This window comes from Notolepis coatsorum (assembly GCF_963971535.1).
Source record: "Notolepis coatsorum genome assembly, chromosome: 7".
Taxonomy (NCBI): Eukaryota; Metazoa; Chordata; class Actinopteri; order Aulopiformes; family Paralepididae; genus Notolepis; species Notolepis coatsorum.
Window position 1 is genome coordinate 74,211,160 of NC_140171.1, and position 19,076 is coordinate 74,230,235.

General features: G+C 40.7%; 1 protein-coding gene across 2 annotated transcripts in view; it reads right to left on the reverse strand.

The window, feature by feature from the left end:
* Positions 1-17,400, reverse strand: part of gne (glucosamine (UDP-N-acetyl)-2-epimerase/N-acetylmannosamine kinase) — a 102,709-nt gene extending 85,309 nt beyond the window's left edge. Inside the window, exon 1 of one of the 2 annotated variants that reach the window (XM_084318740.1) lies at positions 17,303-17,400. Coding sequence is in view for 1 of the 2 variants with exons in the window: in XM_084318739.1 (XP_084174865.1) it covers positions 176-214 (39 nt within the window). In the remaining variant the exon portion in view is untranslated. Of the gene's footprint in view, positions 1-175; positions 316-17,302 lie in introns of those variants that run through there. The other variant, XM_084318739.1, reaches the window with a different exon arrangement.
* Positions 17,401-19,076: the final 1,676 nt, after the last annotated feature.

Consider the following 19,076-nt stretch of genomic DNA (forward strand, 5'->3'; position numbering starts at 1 on the left):
AGAGAGAGAGAGAGAGAGAGAGAGAGAGAGAGAGAGAGAGAGAGAGAGAGAGAGAGAGAGAGAGCGGAGATGGACAGGATTAAACAGAGACTTACACAGACAGACAGTGACTGACAGAGAACACGTGAGACAGAAGGGCAGGGTGGGGAGAATGAGAACAAGCTAACTGACTCACATGAGGGTTTCTGCCCAGAGCCTCCAGATGCCTTTCCATCCCACACCTCCGTGGCTTTTCCCAGTCAAATCCCTCTCTCTCTCCTCTATTCCAATCCCTCTATCACAGCCCTGAGATCCATGGACTAGGCCTGGTACCCAGAATTTAGAGAGGCCTTGTCGGGCCAGCCAAGCAGCAGAGGGAAGGATAAAAAGGAAGAGAGAGAGGGGAAGCGAGATACACATAACGAAGGGGAGGGACCATATCGTGTAGCTCATTTGCATCAAAGCCCCCAATTGGTTGAGAAGGAGGGAGCGGGGGAGTGTGGGGTTCCTGCCTGTCACACTCTAGCCTCTCAGCAGAGGTGGCTAGATAGTACAGTGCATTTTGCCAATGGCTTGATCCCATAGCTGCAGAGCACACTGAGTTGCATAGCACACAGATATGGATAGCATACGATTTTGAGAGAAAGCATTTGATATTAACAACAGCACACACAGCATCAGCATGTATTAGGGGTGTAAAGGTACACGTATCCGTACCGAACCGTTTCAGTACTGGACCTAAGGTTCAGTACAGCTGTGTACAGAACGAATACAACGGTATGTTAACCACTAACAACCGCCCACCCCCCCCCGTTGTATTGTATGTTTCTTTCACAATCTAATATAATTATTTTTTTATTTTTTATTTAACAAATCGATTATTAATTTCAATATAGAATATTCGTTGACAGCCCTACAAGCAGGGGTGCAGTCGTAATATCAGAAGTGCCTGTACGCTGTTTAAATGACGCCACGTGCACGGGCGCTCCCGCGCGTGCGGATGCGCATACATGTTCCCTTGCGTGCGCACAGAACAGATGATTATTATGCATAAATAGTAGGAAACATGTTTGTGTAGGAAATTACTAGTTTTAGTTTAGTTTTTGTAAATATTGCCTTGAAATAGAGAAGCTGAAAAAGGTAGCAGGATGTAGCCTTCAATATATAAAGAAATTATATTGTCAACAGATATGGTTAAAAAACAAACAATGTTTTAAATGTAATTGTATACAATATTGTAGTTACAATTTCTTTAATTGAATTAACTTAAACTAGAAAAGTAAATACAAACTAAATTAACAATGTAACTAACTTTTTTTTTTTTTTTTAATTTTTTTTATTATTGCAAAACAAAACTTATTAAAAGTCAGTACTCAACACACAATGTATAATGAAACTTTCAGTAAAGGTGGTTAAAATATATGCAAGTACAGAAACAGGATAAAACAAAAATAGTCAATAATAACATTTTAACCGTATACCGTGTATATCCAGCGAAGTTACAATTATATAAATGTTAGTATATAATATACCCCGAATACCTATTTTCTAAAACCCTACACACATATGCTCCAGCTCAAATCCCCCCCTCCCGGACCCCCTCTTGGATAGTACCTCCATTATCCCTCACTCCTAACCAGACATCACCATTATAGGCTAGCTTTTATTCTCTCCACCACTTCTAACCACATTAACATTTTGGATTCATTGAGCCCTAGAATTCTTGCTGTTGATATTTCTTGATATATCACATCAAGATATGTAAGAAACCACACTTTCCGGCACATTTTTTCCGGTTGAAACCAACGTGATGCAATCAGTTTTTTAGCTACTGTGATACCCGATAAAACCAATCTTTTTAGTTGTGGGTTCACTGCAAACTCAAAAACATCATTCAATAGCAATACCGCGGGGTGTACAGGTATATTCCAAAATACGAGTATTGATAATTGTTGGGACACATCTTCCCAGAATGCCTTAACTGGTGGGCAGTCCCAATACATGTGCATAAATGTTCCTTCATCCCCATTTGTACATTGGGAGCATTTGGAGTCTTGTATAAGCCCCATTTTGCACAGCCTTATAGGAGTCAAGTATGTCCTGTGAATATAGTTCAGATTGATTTGTTGATGATCCGGGTTCCTTGATGTAAGTCGGACATTTGCCCAGGCTCCTTGCCAATCAAAGTCATTTTCCAGGTCTGGTATATCCCTCCTCCAGACATTGTCTAGTTGAAGGGTTTCGTACGAGGACGTTAGTAATTGATAATAAAAACCTGATACAAAACCTCCCAATGTATCTCTGTCATAGAAAAATTTGTGGTATCTGTGGTGTTCAATTGGTATGTGTAATGGAACACCGTGAGATCTCATACAAAGTCGTAACTGTATGTAAAAAAGCCATGTGGACTCGGTGAGGTTAAACTTTATGCATATTTCGACATAACTACAGAGGCCCTTGTTATTAAAAATATCCCCTAATGAGTGTATGCCTCTTTCTTCCCATACAGGGAATTTTATAGGTCGTTTTCCCATTAAGAGAGCATTGTTATTGAATATGGGAGTGTGATTATGCCATACTTGATTGTTAGGAAATTTCCTTTGTGTTACCCGCCATGTCCTGATTGCATGGGTTATTATTGGGCCAAATTCTCGCTCACAATGCTTGATTGAAAGTTTAGTGTATGCTATGTCTTTCAATCTCTGTGGGGCTACTATGTTTTCTTCTAATTTTCTCCAAGATACCAAAGCCTCGGGGTCAAACCATATCTTCTTCAATGGTCTTAATGTGAAGGCATTAAAATATTGTAAAAAATCTGGGACTGCCATGCCACCGTCTGCTTTACTTCTCTGTGCGGTGGATCTTTTTATGCGAGGTGGTTTGTTATTCCAAATAAATTTGTATGTGGAGGTTTGTAATCTTTTCCAGTAGCCCTCTGGAGGAGGTAACGGAAGCATTGAGCTGAAGAAATTGATTCTTGGTAATACATCCATCTTAACTATTGATACCCTTGCCTGTACTGAGTTTTTAAGTTTTGCCCACCTGTCCAGGTCGTCCTTGATTTTGTTCTGTATTTTTGTGTAATTGTGCTTCACCGTTTGTCTTATGGTGGGGAATATTTCCACTCCCAAGCATCTGAAATGTTTTACCATCGGTATCGCACCTGGGAGGGTTATATCTTTTTTTGCAGGGGTGTTAAGTGGAAGGAAAGCCGACTTCGGCCAATTTATCTTAAATCCCGATAAATCACCAAAGTTCTCAATCAACTTGAGCAGATGAGGCAATGTGGTGTTGGGGTTTTGCATGAACAATATTACGTCGTCCGCATATAAACTAATTTTTTGTTGTGTGCCCTTGATTACGATTGGTTCTATGGATTGGGATTGTCTTATATATTGTGCTAAAGGCTCTAATGATAAATTGAATAGTCCGGGACTAAGAGGGCAACCCTGTCTGGCAGAGCGTGATACCGGAAAGATTTTGGAGATGATTGTGCCTGTTGTAATCATGGCCGATGGGTCCTTGTATAGTACTTTAATCATATCAATGAAACCTTTTCCTAACCCCATCCTTTCCAATACTGCCCATAGAAACGACCATTCCAACCTGTCAAATGCTTTCATAGCATCCAGGGATAGTATCGCCTTAGGTGTGATGTCCTCTTTGTCTGTATCTAGTACGTGCAGTATTCGCCTTATGTTATCATTGATCAGGCGACCTTTTATGAAGCCTGTTTGGTCCGTATGAACTAAAGACGTCATATGCTTTTGCAATCTGATGGCTAATATCTTAGAGTACAGTTTGACATCGGTTCCGAGGAGGCTTAAAGGACGGTAACTACCGCACTCAGTGGGGTCTTTGTCTTTTTTGTGAAGAACTGAAATGAGTGCGGTATTTTGGTGTTCAATGAAGCTTCCCTCTTTGACTGAGTATAAGATCATATTTAGTAATAAGGGTCCAAATATGTCCCAGCAAGAAATGTACATTTCTGATGGGATACCGTCAATTCCCGGAGCTTTGCCGTTTTTCATTCCGGATATGGCCTTCTTGAGTTCTTCTAATGTGATCGGTACTTCTAACTGTTTAGCGTCTTCATCCGTAAGTTTAGGGAGAGTAATTTGATTAAGATATGTGTCTAATTTGTCTTGATCAAAGGTCGTTTATGAGTTATATAAATCGGAGTAGAATTCTTTGAATGTATCGTTTATTATTTTGGGTTCTGTTATTAGAGCTTGTTGTTTCCTAATGGCAGTTATATCTGCAAATTTTGCATTAATTCTTAGTCGCATGGCTAATAGGTGACTAGGTTTAGAACCTTGGAAGTACTGCTGTTGTCTAGTGCTGCGTATTTGCAATTCCGATTTTTGTCTGTACATTGCTTTGATCTCGGTCTTTAGAATGTTAACTTGGTTATCTAGTCTAGTAGAGTTGTTGTATTTTAAAGAATTAAAAAGCGTTGAGTAAAGCGTTTCCATTTCAGACAGTTTTGTGTTTTGATTTTTGCGCAATATGGAGGTAAATCTATCCGAGAAATCCTTGATCATACTCTTTACCGACATCCATAATATTCTGGGATCTTGCACCGAGTTAGCATTATCTTGTAGGAATACTGTGAGAGCTTCTTTAATTTGTGTAATGAATTCCTTGTTGTTAAGCAGCATCGAATTAAAACGCCATCTTGGGGCCCGGGTAGATAATGTACCAAATGTTGCTTTCAGGATTAAGTAGCAGTGATCTGATAGCGCATTGGGTGTCATTTCCACTTTGTATTTATCAAATATTCTCGGGGATGCAAAGACGTAATCAATTCTGGATAGTGTGTTGTGTCTCGCCGAACGACAGGAGTACTTGCGGGTCATGGGGTTAAGTGAACGCCATAAATCAGTTACTCCTGTTGATTTCGACCAATCTTTTAATGCTTTAGATGAATTCTTTTGTTCGCTGGAGAAGGAAAGGTACGTTTTGTCCATCCTTGGGTTCCAAATGGCATTAAAATCCGCACCTATTATGTATGAGTACTCGGGATGGTTTAACATTTCTCCTGTTAGTGAAGTGAAGAAACCCACTTCGTACAAATTCGGGGCATATACCGCTGCCAATGCAATTTTCCTGTTATTGTGTATAATCCTAGCTATAGTTATGCGCCCCTCAGCATCCGACCATACCCCTTTCAATTCGATATTTAATTTGCGTCTGACGACTATGGCTACCCCTCTAGTTCTCGTAGCAAAAGAAGAGTGACCAATATTATGGTATATGTTATCCGCTAACGTATTTATGTCTCCCTCTAAAATGTGCGTTTCGCTTAATAGTGCCACGTCCACATGTTCTTTTTTCATCAGTGTAAGCACGATGTAACTAACTTACAGTTTACAGAAGGACAGTTTCCTTCTGGAGCACAACTTAATGCCTCATCCTTCCAGTCGGGACCATTTGTCACATAGTGAGAGCTCCACAGATCAAGCAAACCCCCACAGGGCTTGTATTTTGGTTTTGCACTTCTTGTTCTTTGTTATGCTATTGGTATCCTATTATTATGCAAATACTAGGTGATAGATAAGTGCCGGTACTTGGCGCACTGCGCAACGAGTCGAGTGAAAGTTGTGAACGCATTTTTGTGCACGTGCGTGCACATCCGTGCGTGACTGCGCTAGGGCTGAACGATTAATCGATTTTAATCAAAATCGCGATTTGAAATGATGCAATTAAAAATCGCCAAGCCTGCAAGAAAAAAAAGAAAAAAAAATACATTTTATTTAAGGACATTGAGATACAAGATCTCCTTTGCAAGGGAGACCTGGCCAAGATGACAGCAATAACATTTGCAATACATCACACGTGGGATACATCACACAAGAACATAATAAATGTGCATGTATACAATATACAATACATCACACGTAAACACAAAAACACAAAGCAGAATAGTCGACTCTACATGATAGTAAAAGTGTATAATACAGGGTAATACAGTAATTTTGCAGTTGGGACCCGACTACAGAAAGCAGCAACATTCTTCTTGTAGGAAGTTATGTAATACAGATTTAAATTCACCAAGAGAGACCGGGGTGTCTAAGTGGATAATGGTCCTGTAGCCCATTCCATGCCCAAGGTGCGAAGCTTGAGAAAGCTGTTCCTAGCTAACCCTGCTTAAGACAGAGAAAACATCTGAGCTGAGTAAGGAAAGGGTGGGGGGGGGGAGCGGGGGGCATCTCTCTCTCTCTACTGGTTCAATTAATGTAGAAAAGTAGAAAAACGTTGCACTATAAAAACGAACTGGATAGTTGATGATAATAAACATTTAACTTATTAACATTAAACAGCTTGCACCTCATGGTACCAAAGCACCTCAAAGGCGCTAAAACAAGATTACAAACATCACAAAACAAACTGGTCAGACTACTACTTGACCTTACCCCTAGAACCCACCTCACCCCTGCCCACTTTGACAACCTAGGATGGCTTAGAGTAGACGACAGAGTACAGCAACTTGCAATGGGCCTGGTCTACAAGATACACTATACGACTAAGGTACCCATGCACATGTCAAAATACTTCCCAAAGGTCAGTGAATACCACGACCACAACACCAGAGGAAGCTCAACAAATCATGTTAAACCCAGATTCGGCTCAAACAAGGGACTAAACACGTTTCGCAATTATGCCACATCAATGTGGAACGCCCTACCCAAAGCTGTAAAGGAATGTGAATCCCTACCCACATTCAAAACCGCTCTTAAAGAGCACCTACGGGAGGCTGCAATTCGAAACTGGCCACCGTAAATGTCCAAACCCCCCACCCCCTCCTAATAGACAGTCTCCTCCCCACCGCATGTATATATTCTCTCCCCGCCGTATGTATATTTCTCTCCCACCCACCCACCCCCTCCAAATGTACAGTCTCCTCCCCCACCCACCCACCCCCTCCAAATGTACAGTCTCCTCCCCACCGTATGTATATTTCTCTCCCACCCACCCACCCCCTCCTAATGTACAGTCCCCTCCCCATCATATGTATATACTCTGTCAGGATCTATGGGTAACAGTACTGTATATTTGAATACCGTTTATGTCAAAAATGTATCAGTACTAAATACCTGTATGTCCCTATGCCATAAATGTCATGTATGTTGTGTATGTCATAAATGTCAATATGAATTGAAAATGGGGGACCCTGATGTAAACAAGACAAATGTCTTTCTCTGGTCTGCATCCCTTTAACAATTGTGTGTATTGAGCCGTACTGTATAGTACCCATTCTGCAATCTGTTAAATAAAGTTTTCATTCATTCATTCAACTTCATTAGCTGAAGTATTCTAAAATCATGTAAGCCATTCTCCTTTTCTGTGTGTGTGTGTGTGTGTGTGTGTGTGTGTGTGTGTGTGTGTGTGTGTGTGTGTGTGTGTGTGTGTGTGTGTGTGTGTGTGTGTGTACGCGTCTCATATCTGGTCTGACATCAGAGGAGTTTGATAGTATTTACTGAGGATTGCCAGATAATGTTGATATTTAAAACACAAAAAAAATACAAAATAAATATACATGATCATGCAACATTAAAAAAAATTGTTGTAGGACCAGTTTGGGAGAGGGAGGTAAGGGGTTTTAGATTGTGTGTTGTGAAGTTTAGACTTCAGAGAGGGAGAGTAAAGTACAGAAAAAAAGGTACCGTTGGGTACCGTACCGGTATCGATTCCCAGGTAAAAAGAAACATTTTCAGACTGTGTCCTGAACAGACCCACCGCGTAGGCCAGATGCAAGCCGCATTTTACAATAAACCTCTGTGGGGCTGCTTAAAAAAAAATTATAATCGCAAATGTAATCGCAATCGCAATATATCTGTCAGAAAAATCGCAATTAGATTATTTCCCAAAATCGTGCAGACCGCGTACTTCTGCTCAGAAAAGTACTGGGATGGCATGGTACCGCATGGGACCACCACTGCCTACAGGTACAATTAGTTACTGCACACTACATCACCCCTGAGTGGAACATGAAAAGCCAAACTTTTCCCCACTGTACAGAAAACCCGTACCGAACCGCGACTTCAAAACCGAGGAACGTACCGAACCGTGGTTTTTGTGTACCGTTACACCCCTAGTAGCATGTATGGGGGAAGAGGGTGTATGTGGCCCGACACCTTCACAAGCCAAACACACAATACACTCTGCGTTGAAAATGTACTACTGGCTCAATGGGCCTAATTTTTCTGTATGTGTCAATGGTTGAAACCACTGTGCAACAATTTACTTAAAGGGGAACTATTTTACTATTTCTTTCACTATTTGGGCACTTTTACACAATTCCTGTGAGTCTATGGAACACCTCTGTAATATATATATATTTTTTTTATTCATTGTTTTGTATTTCTAATCAAGTCCTCAAAAACAGCATTTTTCTACCTCAAGATCTTAAGCCGTTTTGAGCCTGGGCTCTAGGAGTGTACCTAGCGGTGCCGGCGCCTGAACATTAACATGCAGCGGTGTCTCTCTGACATCACAAATCGCGCACATTTTCAAATGACTCAGTTCAGTGAGGGTGAATATTGTGAGAGGAGAATTGGAAGAATGCGCCAATATGAGAATTTTGAGACATAGATCATATTAATATAAGTTCACATAGCTAGGAAACAATAAAACTCAAAAAGGCCATTTATAAGATAGTTCCCCTTTAAACCATTAAATATATCCAGTATGCCAACTGTTTCCAGGGACTCATTATAATCAAATTAAGAGTCAGGCATTTCATGGCCATATGGAACCTGTTGATGGAGCCATAGTGTTTCAGCTGAAGAGCATGAGAGGGAGGGCCGGCTCTTTGCAATATTACAGAGGTGGTAGATGTAAGATTTGATCATTTGGTACATGTGAGGGTCAAGAGAGGGTGGGGTCAATGATCATGCCATTGCTGCATGCTTGGGAGGAGGGGGAGACAGTGTCAATGGAGAGTTTGGTGTTTTTAACTTGGCTGAGGGTGGACTTGGAGCTGATGAATTCTGTTTTGTCACTATTGAGTTTTAAGAGGTTTTGTTTTGCATCAAGATTGCAAACGGGCAGGAGTCAACGTGCGAGAGGGGTGGGTAGTGGGGGGATTGGTGCTCAGGCTTATCAAAATAAATGGTTTGGTTCCGGTTGCCGACCGACCCTGCCGATTTAGGTGCGACCCAATTAATTTGATGAGTAAAAAAGAAAAAGGAAAAAAAAAGTTTTACAATAAAGTTTCATCAAAATCTTAGTCAAAACCTTTAGTATTATGGATATTAAACATGCTGGCAGAGTACATGCATCCATGTTGTCGTGAACATTTGAATTAAATAAAGAAATTCCCTATCCATAGTCGCCGTAGCCCGTAGGAAAAAATAAAATAAAATAAATTCCCTACCTACCCATGGTGGCCTTAACTGACAACCAACAGGAACCAAACAATACATTTTGTTAGGCCTCAGGTATATCCGAGTGTCATTGCGGTAAAAAGAAAATGTCTCTTTCCAGTAAATAATGACTCTGTTACTCAAGATAATCCACAGATCCACAAAATGCTTTGTCATTCACCTCGATTGTATTGGCGTGACGAGACATCTTTACAGCAGATATCATCAAAACTAGGCAAATCACACCAAAACTTTTTTCTTTTCTTTTTAAGATTTTTTTTTGCATTTTTACAGCTTTATTGGTCACGCAGGACCGACAGAGGAGCGGGCGAACGGGAGTAGAGGTGGGGAGGACATGCAAAAAATAACGACGGGAGCTGGGATCGAACCCGGGTCGGCCGCGTAGGTGCGCGAGGCACCTATGGTATGCGCCACGAGGGCGCCCCTTGTTTTTGTTTCTTTGTTTTTACTATGTTCCTAACTACTGTCAGCGTCTTTGGGTCATTGAGAAGCGCTATACAAATTAAATTAATTATTATTAAAACTATCTCGATGGATAGATAGCACTCCATGTAAGGGGGAAAATATATATATATATTTTTAGTTTTTGGGGTGAACTGCCCCTGTAAGCCTACCATACCATACCCCCAATTAACCCATTCTTCGCCAATCACGTGTTAAGGCGGGTTTCTCCACCATGCGTTGTCTGCCAATAACTCCGTAAGGCGTTTTTGAGATCAATATTTCATATTTTCGTCATTGTATTCATATTTCACCCACGGAGTCTTGGGTGATGCTGTCTGGGCCATCACAACTCTGCAACGCTTCAATACCGCCACCTCGTGGCCGATCGACGAGTTGCCAAACCGGAAGTGCTCGGTTCGTCCCCTATTTTTGTCCGGCCACTCGCTTATCGTCCCGGGGCTCAGTACAGACACCGTCGATATGAATCTTTGCCATAACTCAATAATCAACATGATTTGGACGTGTATTAGTAATATACAAACCGTAAATGGATCGCATCGATCAACATCCCATAATAGCGATCTTTTTGCTCCACTCTCATCGCCCAACGCTACGAGGAGACTGGGGTGAGTTTCAGCGTTTTTCTTTACCATTTTCGATACAAACTGCTCTGATCAATATATCACCCATACTACATGAATCATTTAACGTCGGTCATTGAATTATAAACGACCCCCCCCCCCCCCCCCCCCTCCGTTCACCCGCAGATGACCAGTCATGACGTTTAGGACCATGTACAGTTGAAATTTTTAATATAACGTTGATCGGTATCAAACTGCATTTGATCATCTAATATATGCATCTATGCCTATATCTCACGTTCAGGGGAGGAAATTAGGCCACTTTACTGGCCAAATGCTAGTATTTTTTACGTTTGGCTGGTAAAAAAAATCAGATACCCGCCAGTTGGCTGGTAAGCCAAAAAGTTTGTTTATTCCCCTGCTGGCGAGTATACAAAAAAATAAAACATTCTGCAATCACTGCACTGGCAAACGGTGCGCGTCTTCTGAGTGTTCGCTTTAGTTGACAGTGCCACGAGAGCACTGCACAAGACCACCCGCGGACATATAATGTTTAATAAACGTTTGCGCAGTACTGGCCAACCCGCGGACATATAATAATAAAAGTCCCGCGGTACTAGGCTAGCCATCAGGAGCACTCGCAAACAGATAACGTTAAACACAGCAGAAGATGGAAAACAGACAGACTGACCAAGCACAACCCTCGAGTATAAGTTACTAAGGACACATTTAAATCACAGAGGTGTAATGTTAGTCTACTGGAACTGTATACAGTGGTTAGCTTCTAGTTAGCGTTTTAGCTATAGCTGCTTGCTAGCTAACGTTAGCCCCGTGTGCTCAAAGCAGCCAGCTAGGTGTATCTGTTATGACTATAATGTTTCCAAAAAAGCACCGGACTACAACGTAAGGTTAGACATTTTATTTCATGCTCAAAAGCCCCTGGCTTGCACATCGCAGTCACAAAAGGGGCTAGCTCAACCAGTGCACTGTGCACAACAGCACACCAACCCAACTGACGTTACCACAACACTTGACGGTACTTCACAGCACTGTCGTAAGACCACCGTGCTGTCTTAAAGGCACAGTGTGCCTACCCAGATGCATACACAACATTGACGCGGCTTGACATACAAAGAAGTAATTATCACAATTAGCGATTTTTTTTGTCTGGTAAAAAATCTGTTTGGCTGGTAAAAAAAATCAGATACTCGCCAGTTGGCTGGTAAGCCAAAAAGTTAGTTTCCTCCCCTGCTCACGTTCTATGAAATACTGCAGAAAACGATAAAAACATATTTATACTCTAGACGGTATTTTAGTATGAATGTGTGAATGAAAAAGTCAAACGTTCCTACATCCTGAATGATAGATAATTGATGTTGAATGGGCCATAGTAATGTCAATTTAGCAATACAATTTAAAAAGTTATAGCCCTGCAAAGAAGGTGAACATCTCCATAGACAAATAGCGCTGGCAGAGGATGGTTTAGGATGGATATAAGCCCGGCAGAGAATGGGTTAAACTGAGATTTTTTTTCTTTTTGATACCCGGGGAAGAGAACGAGAGGAGAATTGTTGATAGTTTTCAATTTCGATACACTGCATTGAATGTAAATATTTTTCTTCTTCAAATTTACAATTCTGTATTGAGAGATAATTCATAAATCAAATAAATTCTAAATAATTTAGAGTATTTTCAGAGACTAAACAAACCCATGTTAGTTAATGGAAGTTTAGGCAAAATGTATCAGTCAACCAAAACCAACATTTACAAGCGGCTTTGGCCAGCAGCTACAGTATAGTGTCGAATTGCTGAGATTACCCACGCTGGGGTCTGGTAGCTTTCTTGTAGCCTAAGAATGTTGTCCAATGCTTTAAAGAGTTGCATTGACTCTTTGTCTATTTCCTGGAGACAACTTCTTCACAATGTAACTCTACCAGTATCGCTATAAACGAATGGAATGTTAAGAGCTGTGCCCTGAGGCTAGGGTGCTGGCTTTGTATTACGCGTGGTTTGACTGAATCACATTGTATTATTTTCTAGAAACAGGATTACACTGGCATATTCATTGTTAATTCTGGCAAAAACAGATTACATTAGATCACAGTTGATCAGGGTTTTTTGATGCACAGGGGAAGCATTTCACTGTAACGTCGTATGTGTACTAGGGCTGTCAGTTTATCGCATTAATTCGATTAATTAATTACACAGCAAATTATCGCGTTATGAAAATTAACTCAAAATTAATAAAAAAATATATATATATTTTTTTTAAATATGTTTTAATCTCATTCATTCCATAAGAATGTAGATATACATTTGCAGACTTTTTTATTTATTTTTTTTAAATATGGTCCATTTGTTGTTCTTGGTATCTGATTCTAGGGATGGGCATTTTTAAGAAAAATCCAGATCAATTGATCGGATGCTATGCTCGACTCGTGATCGTGAATTACTCGTGGAGGAAAACGCTGTACAAAATAAACTTCTTTTTCTGTGTTTTAGACTTTGCTCTTTTATTTTGAAACCCCCCGACCGGAAGTATTGTTGTTACTATCGCTAGCGGAACCTATCTATGAGCGGACAACTTATGTCGTCCGGTTCTGTGTTTTTTAGTTAGCGTTAATACAAATATTTGAGATTGTTGGTGAACAACTAACTTTAGGTTAGTTTTAACGTTAGATGCAGCTACAGGCAATCGACGAGGAGGAAGAGCTGCTGATTTTAAATCGGCAGCGCGCCAAAGCCGTATATAATAGAATAGCCCTGTGGTGCGTAGGCTACCGGTTGTATTAAATTAATTTATGTTTAACTTGTCCCTGTGTCCAGTCCTTTCGGTCACTAGCCCCACCCATTCATTGTAAACAATGATGCATGTAATTGTATTAACGTTATTGTGTGTTGTAGCTATGTTATACATTCTGAATGGCATTAACGTTAGTTGGTTAGCTATTTAGCTAATGTTGATAGCATTGAATAGCATCAAAGCTAGCTGGCTACAATGAATTCTCACAAGCTGGCTCGAGTTTTCTCATAGCCGCGAGTATTCTCATAGCCGCGAGTTATCGATTACTCATGCCCATCCCTATCTGATTCTAGGGACATCTATGGATCTCAGGGAATGTATTCCCAGTGTCAGAAATACTGTGTCTGTTATTAGGCTTGAGTAAATTGTAATGAACCAAATGAGAATATCAATAAAAAAAATTATTTTGATACCATGCAGACCTGAAAAATCTAAGCAAATTAATAAATGGAAGATGATTCAGAAGGTTTTGTAGATACAGTACTGAATTCTGCCATCCGGACACTAGGGGTGGGACGATACATCGATCCAGATCGATACATCGATGTAATTATCAACAATCAAATCGGATCGATGCGATGTAATAAGATCGATTCATATCGATACTCTTATTTTGAAAATCCTGTGGCGAGTCTCATATCCGCCCAAGAACAACAGCAGTAGCTCCGTGTGTGTAGATGTTACAGCATAGCATTCTCTCTTTCTGTGTGTGTGTGTGCGCACGTCTTTGGAAAGACCAGATGAGGTCAGAGGAGTTTGATGTTTAAATGTTATTTAAACATAAACAATATAATACATAATAAATGTAGGCCTATACATGATCATGCAACATCAACAAATTGTTGTAGGAACGGTTTGGGAGAGGGAGGTTGTGAGTTTTGAGTTCCAAAAAATTTAGCTTAAAGTTTAAAGCTCAATATATAAAAACGTGGCACTTTACAGTGAACAGGAGGTCTATTTGTATTAAAAAACAATAGATTGATTTTCCTTTAAATGTCTGGAAGAGCTCAAAAATACAAATGTCAAATGATATTTTCATTACCTTTTTTTTGTTGATCTAAATGTTACTGATTGTGTTAAATGGGCATATGATATCATCTCATATCGATCGCAGGCACCTGAATCTAATCGTATCGTATTGTATCGTGAGAGACTTTGTGATATCGGCAAATATCGTATCGTTGTCCAAAGAATCTATATCGTATCGTATCATGATGAAACTGGTGATTCCCACCCCTACCGGACACATGCCATTTGAAATATGATGTCAGGCCTAAAATGGTAAATGCGATTAAAATGCGATTAATTAGATTAATTCATTACAAATCCTGTAATTAATTAGATTAATTTTTTGAATCACCTGACAGCACTAATGTACACATAATGACAAATAAAACTTTAACCTACTGGACTGGACTGGAGGGAGTGGCATTTGTGACCAAATCTTCTGTATGACTGCACCTGAGCAACTGTCTCCTTGATGTTATACATGACGTGGTCGTGGTGGTCAAAATCAAGCAGCCCAAAAGGTACACAGTATGACAGCAAACAAAGCAATCAATATAACATTGTAAAATTGTAACATTGGACATTGTAAAATATAGCAACGTCTGAGTATAATTTCTTAAAACTTCAAGTCTGTCAACCAAATTAGATTTCTTTCTTTTTGTTCTCGTTGTGGGACCCAGCCTCATTACATTAGCCTACTATTGTTGTCATGTCATAAGGAAACCTGGGCCTAGGGCAGGCCCTAGAGGCTAATTTCTCAACTAAAAGAAAGAAAGACATTCCTCTTTGTCTCAGCATTGACCCTCCATCATGCCCTAGTGTCACCTATATAGGATACCCTAGTGTCACCTATACAATATATAGCAGATATATAGCACATATACAATCTTAAGGATGTGTGTCTGACTTGAAGGAACGCTTGGGAAAACAATGAAACAGCGCCATCTACAGCTGCTTGCTACTGCCACTTCCATAAACTGTAGCTCTAGCTTAATTAAGCTGAAATAAGACTTCCCATGGAGAGGTTTTGCCACCAAAATAAAAGGTGAGGAAGTTGACACAAATGTATTGTGAATTTGATCACAGCACAATAACAAACAAACCTAGAATGTAGGAATAAAAAGGAAAAACAATTGTGAATGAATTATGGCAACTGCTAATACTATTTATCATATACAATAGGACCTGTTACTGCCTATGGGCCAGATGTAGTGGCCTTATAAATGGTGGGGAAAAGAACACAAAACAAGCTTTAGAATGCAGCATAAATAAACACTTCCTACTACATGCCTATATTGCCGGCATATGTCTTAGCCTATAAAAGTTAATAAAAGATGACTAGGATACAAATAACTTCTACTTGTGCACAATAGAGAGCATCCTGACTGGTAACATCACCTCCTGGTTTGGGAATAGCACCGCACAAGACCGCAGCAGACTACAGAGAGTGGCCCGTTCAGCCGAACGCACAATTGGAGGTGGGCTTCCCACTCTCCAGGACGCGTCTATTCTTTTACTAACGGATTTCCAGTTCTGCGATCTGATTGGCCACTGACGTTTCTGGTGCGATCTGATTGGCCACTGATGTTTCTGGTCATGTGACATGTGCGCCCAATCGCGTGACGCGCCCATTTCCGCCTCGAACAGCAGCAAACTACCTAACGCCTAGTTTATCACTGGTTAAGCTTCTTTGAAGTTGGTTAAGGTTAGAGTTTGGAATCAGGGCTGGTGTTCTATCGCCCTGCTCTAAGACAAACTCTAACCTTAACCAACTTCGAAAGAGTGCCTAAGCTTAACCGGTGGCAGAACTTGCCGTCACACAATTGGCACGACCAGAAACGTCAGTGGCCAATCAGAGCGCAAAAAGCGAACGCGGAACTGGAAATCCGTTAGTAAAAGACAGGCCTCCAGGACATTTATAACAAGCATTGCAGGGCCATGGCTAAGATAATAATCAAAGACTCTAACCACCCAAACAACTGCCTCTTTGAACTGCCGTGGTCAGGCAAATGCTACCAGAGTCTCATGGCCGGTACAGAGAGAATCAGAAGGAGCTTCTATCCCCAGGCCATCAGGATGCTCAATGACAATGGGTCTCATTCTCCAACGGACTTACGACAAGAAATTTGCTCTCAGTGCCATTTGAGACATCTTAGGGCTGGTTGTGGGATTCCCCAACCGTCCCTAAGCTTGGATGCAGCCGTGGCTGAGAGCAGGATTTAGGATGGCTGAGGAGCACACTTAACTTGACAGACTGATGTTCTCCGTGTTCTTAAGGACTTTATTTGGGAGGAATCATAGTGATTCCTTCATGTCAACCCTACAGGCCTCCTTGGAATTAATTAATTATAATTTAAATAAATATGACAATATTTGTACGATACGAAATTACGCATTTGATGTCGGGAAAATAAATAATATGGATTCATCTGATCACAGGGCAGCTGGATTAACCACCATATTCTAACACTGCTATGGGTTTAAACCAGTGGTTATCAAACTACGGGTAGGTTACTTGCGCATTGGCATGTAAAACGAATAATAATAATTCTCAAAATTATTGCTCAAAACGGCTTTAGCTGCCTGATGCGTCTGCGTTGTGATCACAGTGCATGCGCATCAGGCACCCAATGCCGGAAATAAAGCTGTGTTGACCAGTGTTGAGTTTATAAAAAAATATTTTAAATGTTTAATGCAGAGCTTTCAAACCCTAAAGTTTGTCTGTCCGAAACCCTCATGCAACTGCGAGTACCTTTGAAATGTATGTCTGCGATACTTGTACGAGAAGCGTTTTGATAGAGAAAAGCGAGACAGACTTAATTGTAGGAATTTTAGGTATTCACTCTGTGCATCAGTCACGAAAGGGGCTATGAAAGAAGAGGACTTCCTCTATCATTTGGTATTTGTTTTGTATCAAAGTCTTATTTCATTCACTTCTACAAGGCCTATGTGCTGCCAATAGGCTATACCAGCTAGTAGGAAGTGGCTTATTTAGGCTGCATTTTCTAGGCTTTATATGCATTTCAAGTTTCAAGTTCAAGCACATATATAGTAAACTACGTGAAAATGTTAGTGCAGCTCACGGCAGGTCAACTTACTGAATGACGTTCTCTCTTCTGGAACGTTTCTAGTAGTAATGCTAGATTTGTCAAAACATACCGCCTCTAGCTAGCGGCTAATGCTGCATTCGTTTATGGTCGGAAGTGGGAAGTGGGAAACGCGTCATCTCTGATCTATGTGCGTTCCAGGGCTCTGGTGCGTTCGAGCTACAAAGTCAGAAAAACATGGATGCTCACTCTTGGCAATTTGTTCTTACAATTTGACTTGTTGTATGAACTACAATTGATTTACAATGATATAGCTAATATACTTACAAATGTACTCTTAAAACAGCTAATAACAACATTCACGTTTATAATGTGAGTGGCCACGTTGAAATTACACCGATCCTTGAACTGGGTGTTGGGGAAATCATACCCGAATTTGCGACTAGGGACTCTGAGTTTAGGAAACTTTAGGGGCCGTTTTATTTATTTATTTTCCTGGGAGGAAGTCGGAATTTCCGATCTCCAAATTATATACGAATGCAGCATCAAGTAGTTGCAGAAATGCGGAAGCGGTGTCTTTCTTCAAAGTTGTGCTCGCTGATTGATTGATTGATTGATTGATTGAAAAGTTTATTAACAGATTGCAGAATGGGTACAGTTACAGTACAGTACAGCTCTGTACATACAATTGTTAAGGGGATGCAGACCAGAGAAAGACTTTCGTCTTGTTTACATCAGGGTCCCCCATTTTCAATTCATCATAACATATATGACATACATGACATACAGATAGACAGTACTGCTACATCTATACATTTATGACATATCAGATTTGCAAATACAGTACTGTTTGTGATACAAAAGTGTCCAGAAAAGGAGTGTATATACATTTGGCGTAGAAACTGTACATTGGAGGAGGTTGGATGGGTGGGGTGGGGTTGGGTGGGTTGGGTGAGGGCTGTACATTGGAGGTGGGGGGGGGGGGGGTTGGGTAGGGGACACACACACATTTTACACTGTACATTGGAATACTGACAAAGCCTTACTTGGTAATTTACTGTACAACTAGGTTAGGACATTTGTAGGGGCCAGTTTCGAATTGCAGTCTCACGTAGGTGTTTTTTGAGAGTGTTTTTGAAAGTGGGTAGTGATTCACATTCCTTTACAGCTTTAGGTAGGGCGTTCCACATTGATGTGGCATAGTTGCGAAAGCGAAATGTGTTTAGTCCCTTGTTTGAGCCAAATCTGGGTTTTACATGATTTGTGGAGCTCCCTCTGGTGTTGTGATTGTGGTATTCACTGACCTTTGGGAAGTATTTTGACATGTACATGGGTACCTTGGTCGCGTAGTGTACATTTACATTTAGTCATTTAGCTGACGCTTTTATCCAAAGCGACTTACAAGTTCTGTACGACAAGCCATCAGGAAGAGCACAACTCTATCAGCTGAGTAACAATGTTCATCAAAGTGTTGAGTGCTACAGTGTAGGTTAGTTTATTAGGACAAGTGCATGACAGTATGGTTAGTTAGGGTTAGATTTTTTTTTTTTTTTTTTAATTCAGATAATGGTTGAAGAAGTGCGTCTTTAGTCGACGGCGAAAGATTGGACGTGTTTCGGCTGTCCTAACTGGGGTGGGTAGTTCATTCCACCATTGTGGGGCAAGGACTGAGAATAGGCGACTTCTCTTTGATGACCCTCCCGGAGCTTGGATAGGAGTAGGTCTGAGGCGGCCAGAAGATGCAGAGCGTAGGGGTCTTGAGGGTGTGTAGTTAGAGACCATTGACCGGAGGTAGGCGGGAGCAGTTCCCTTTGCCGCACGGTAT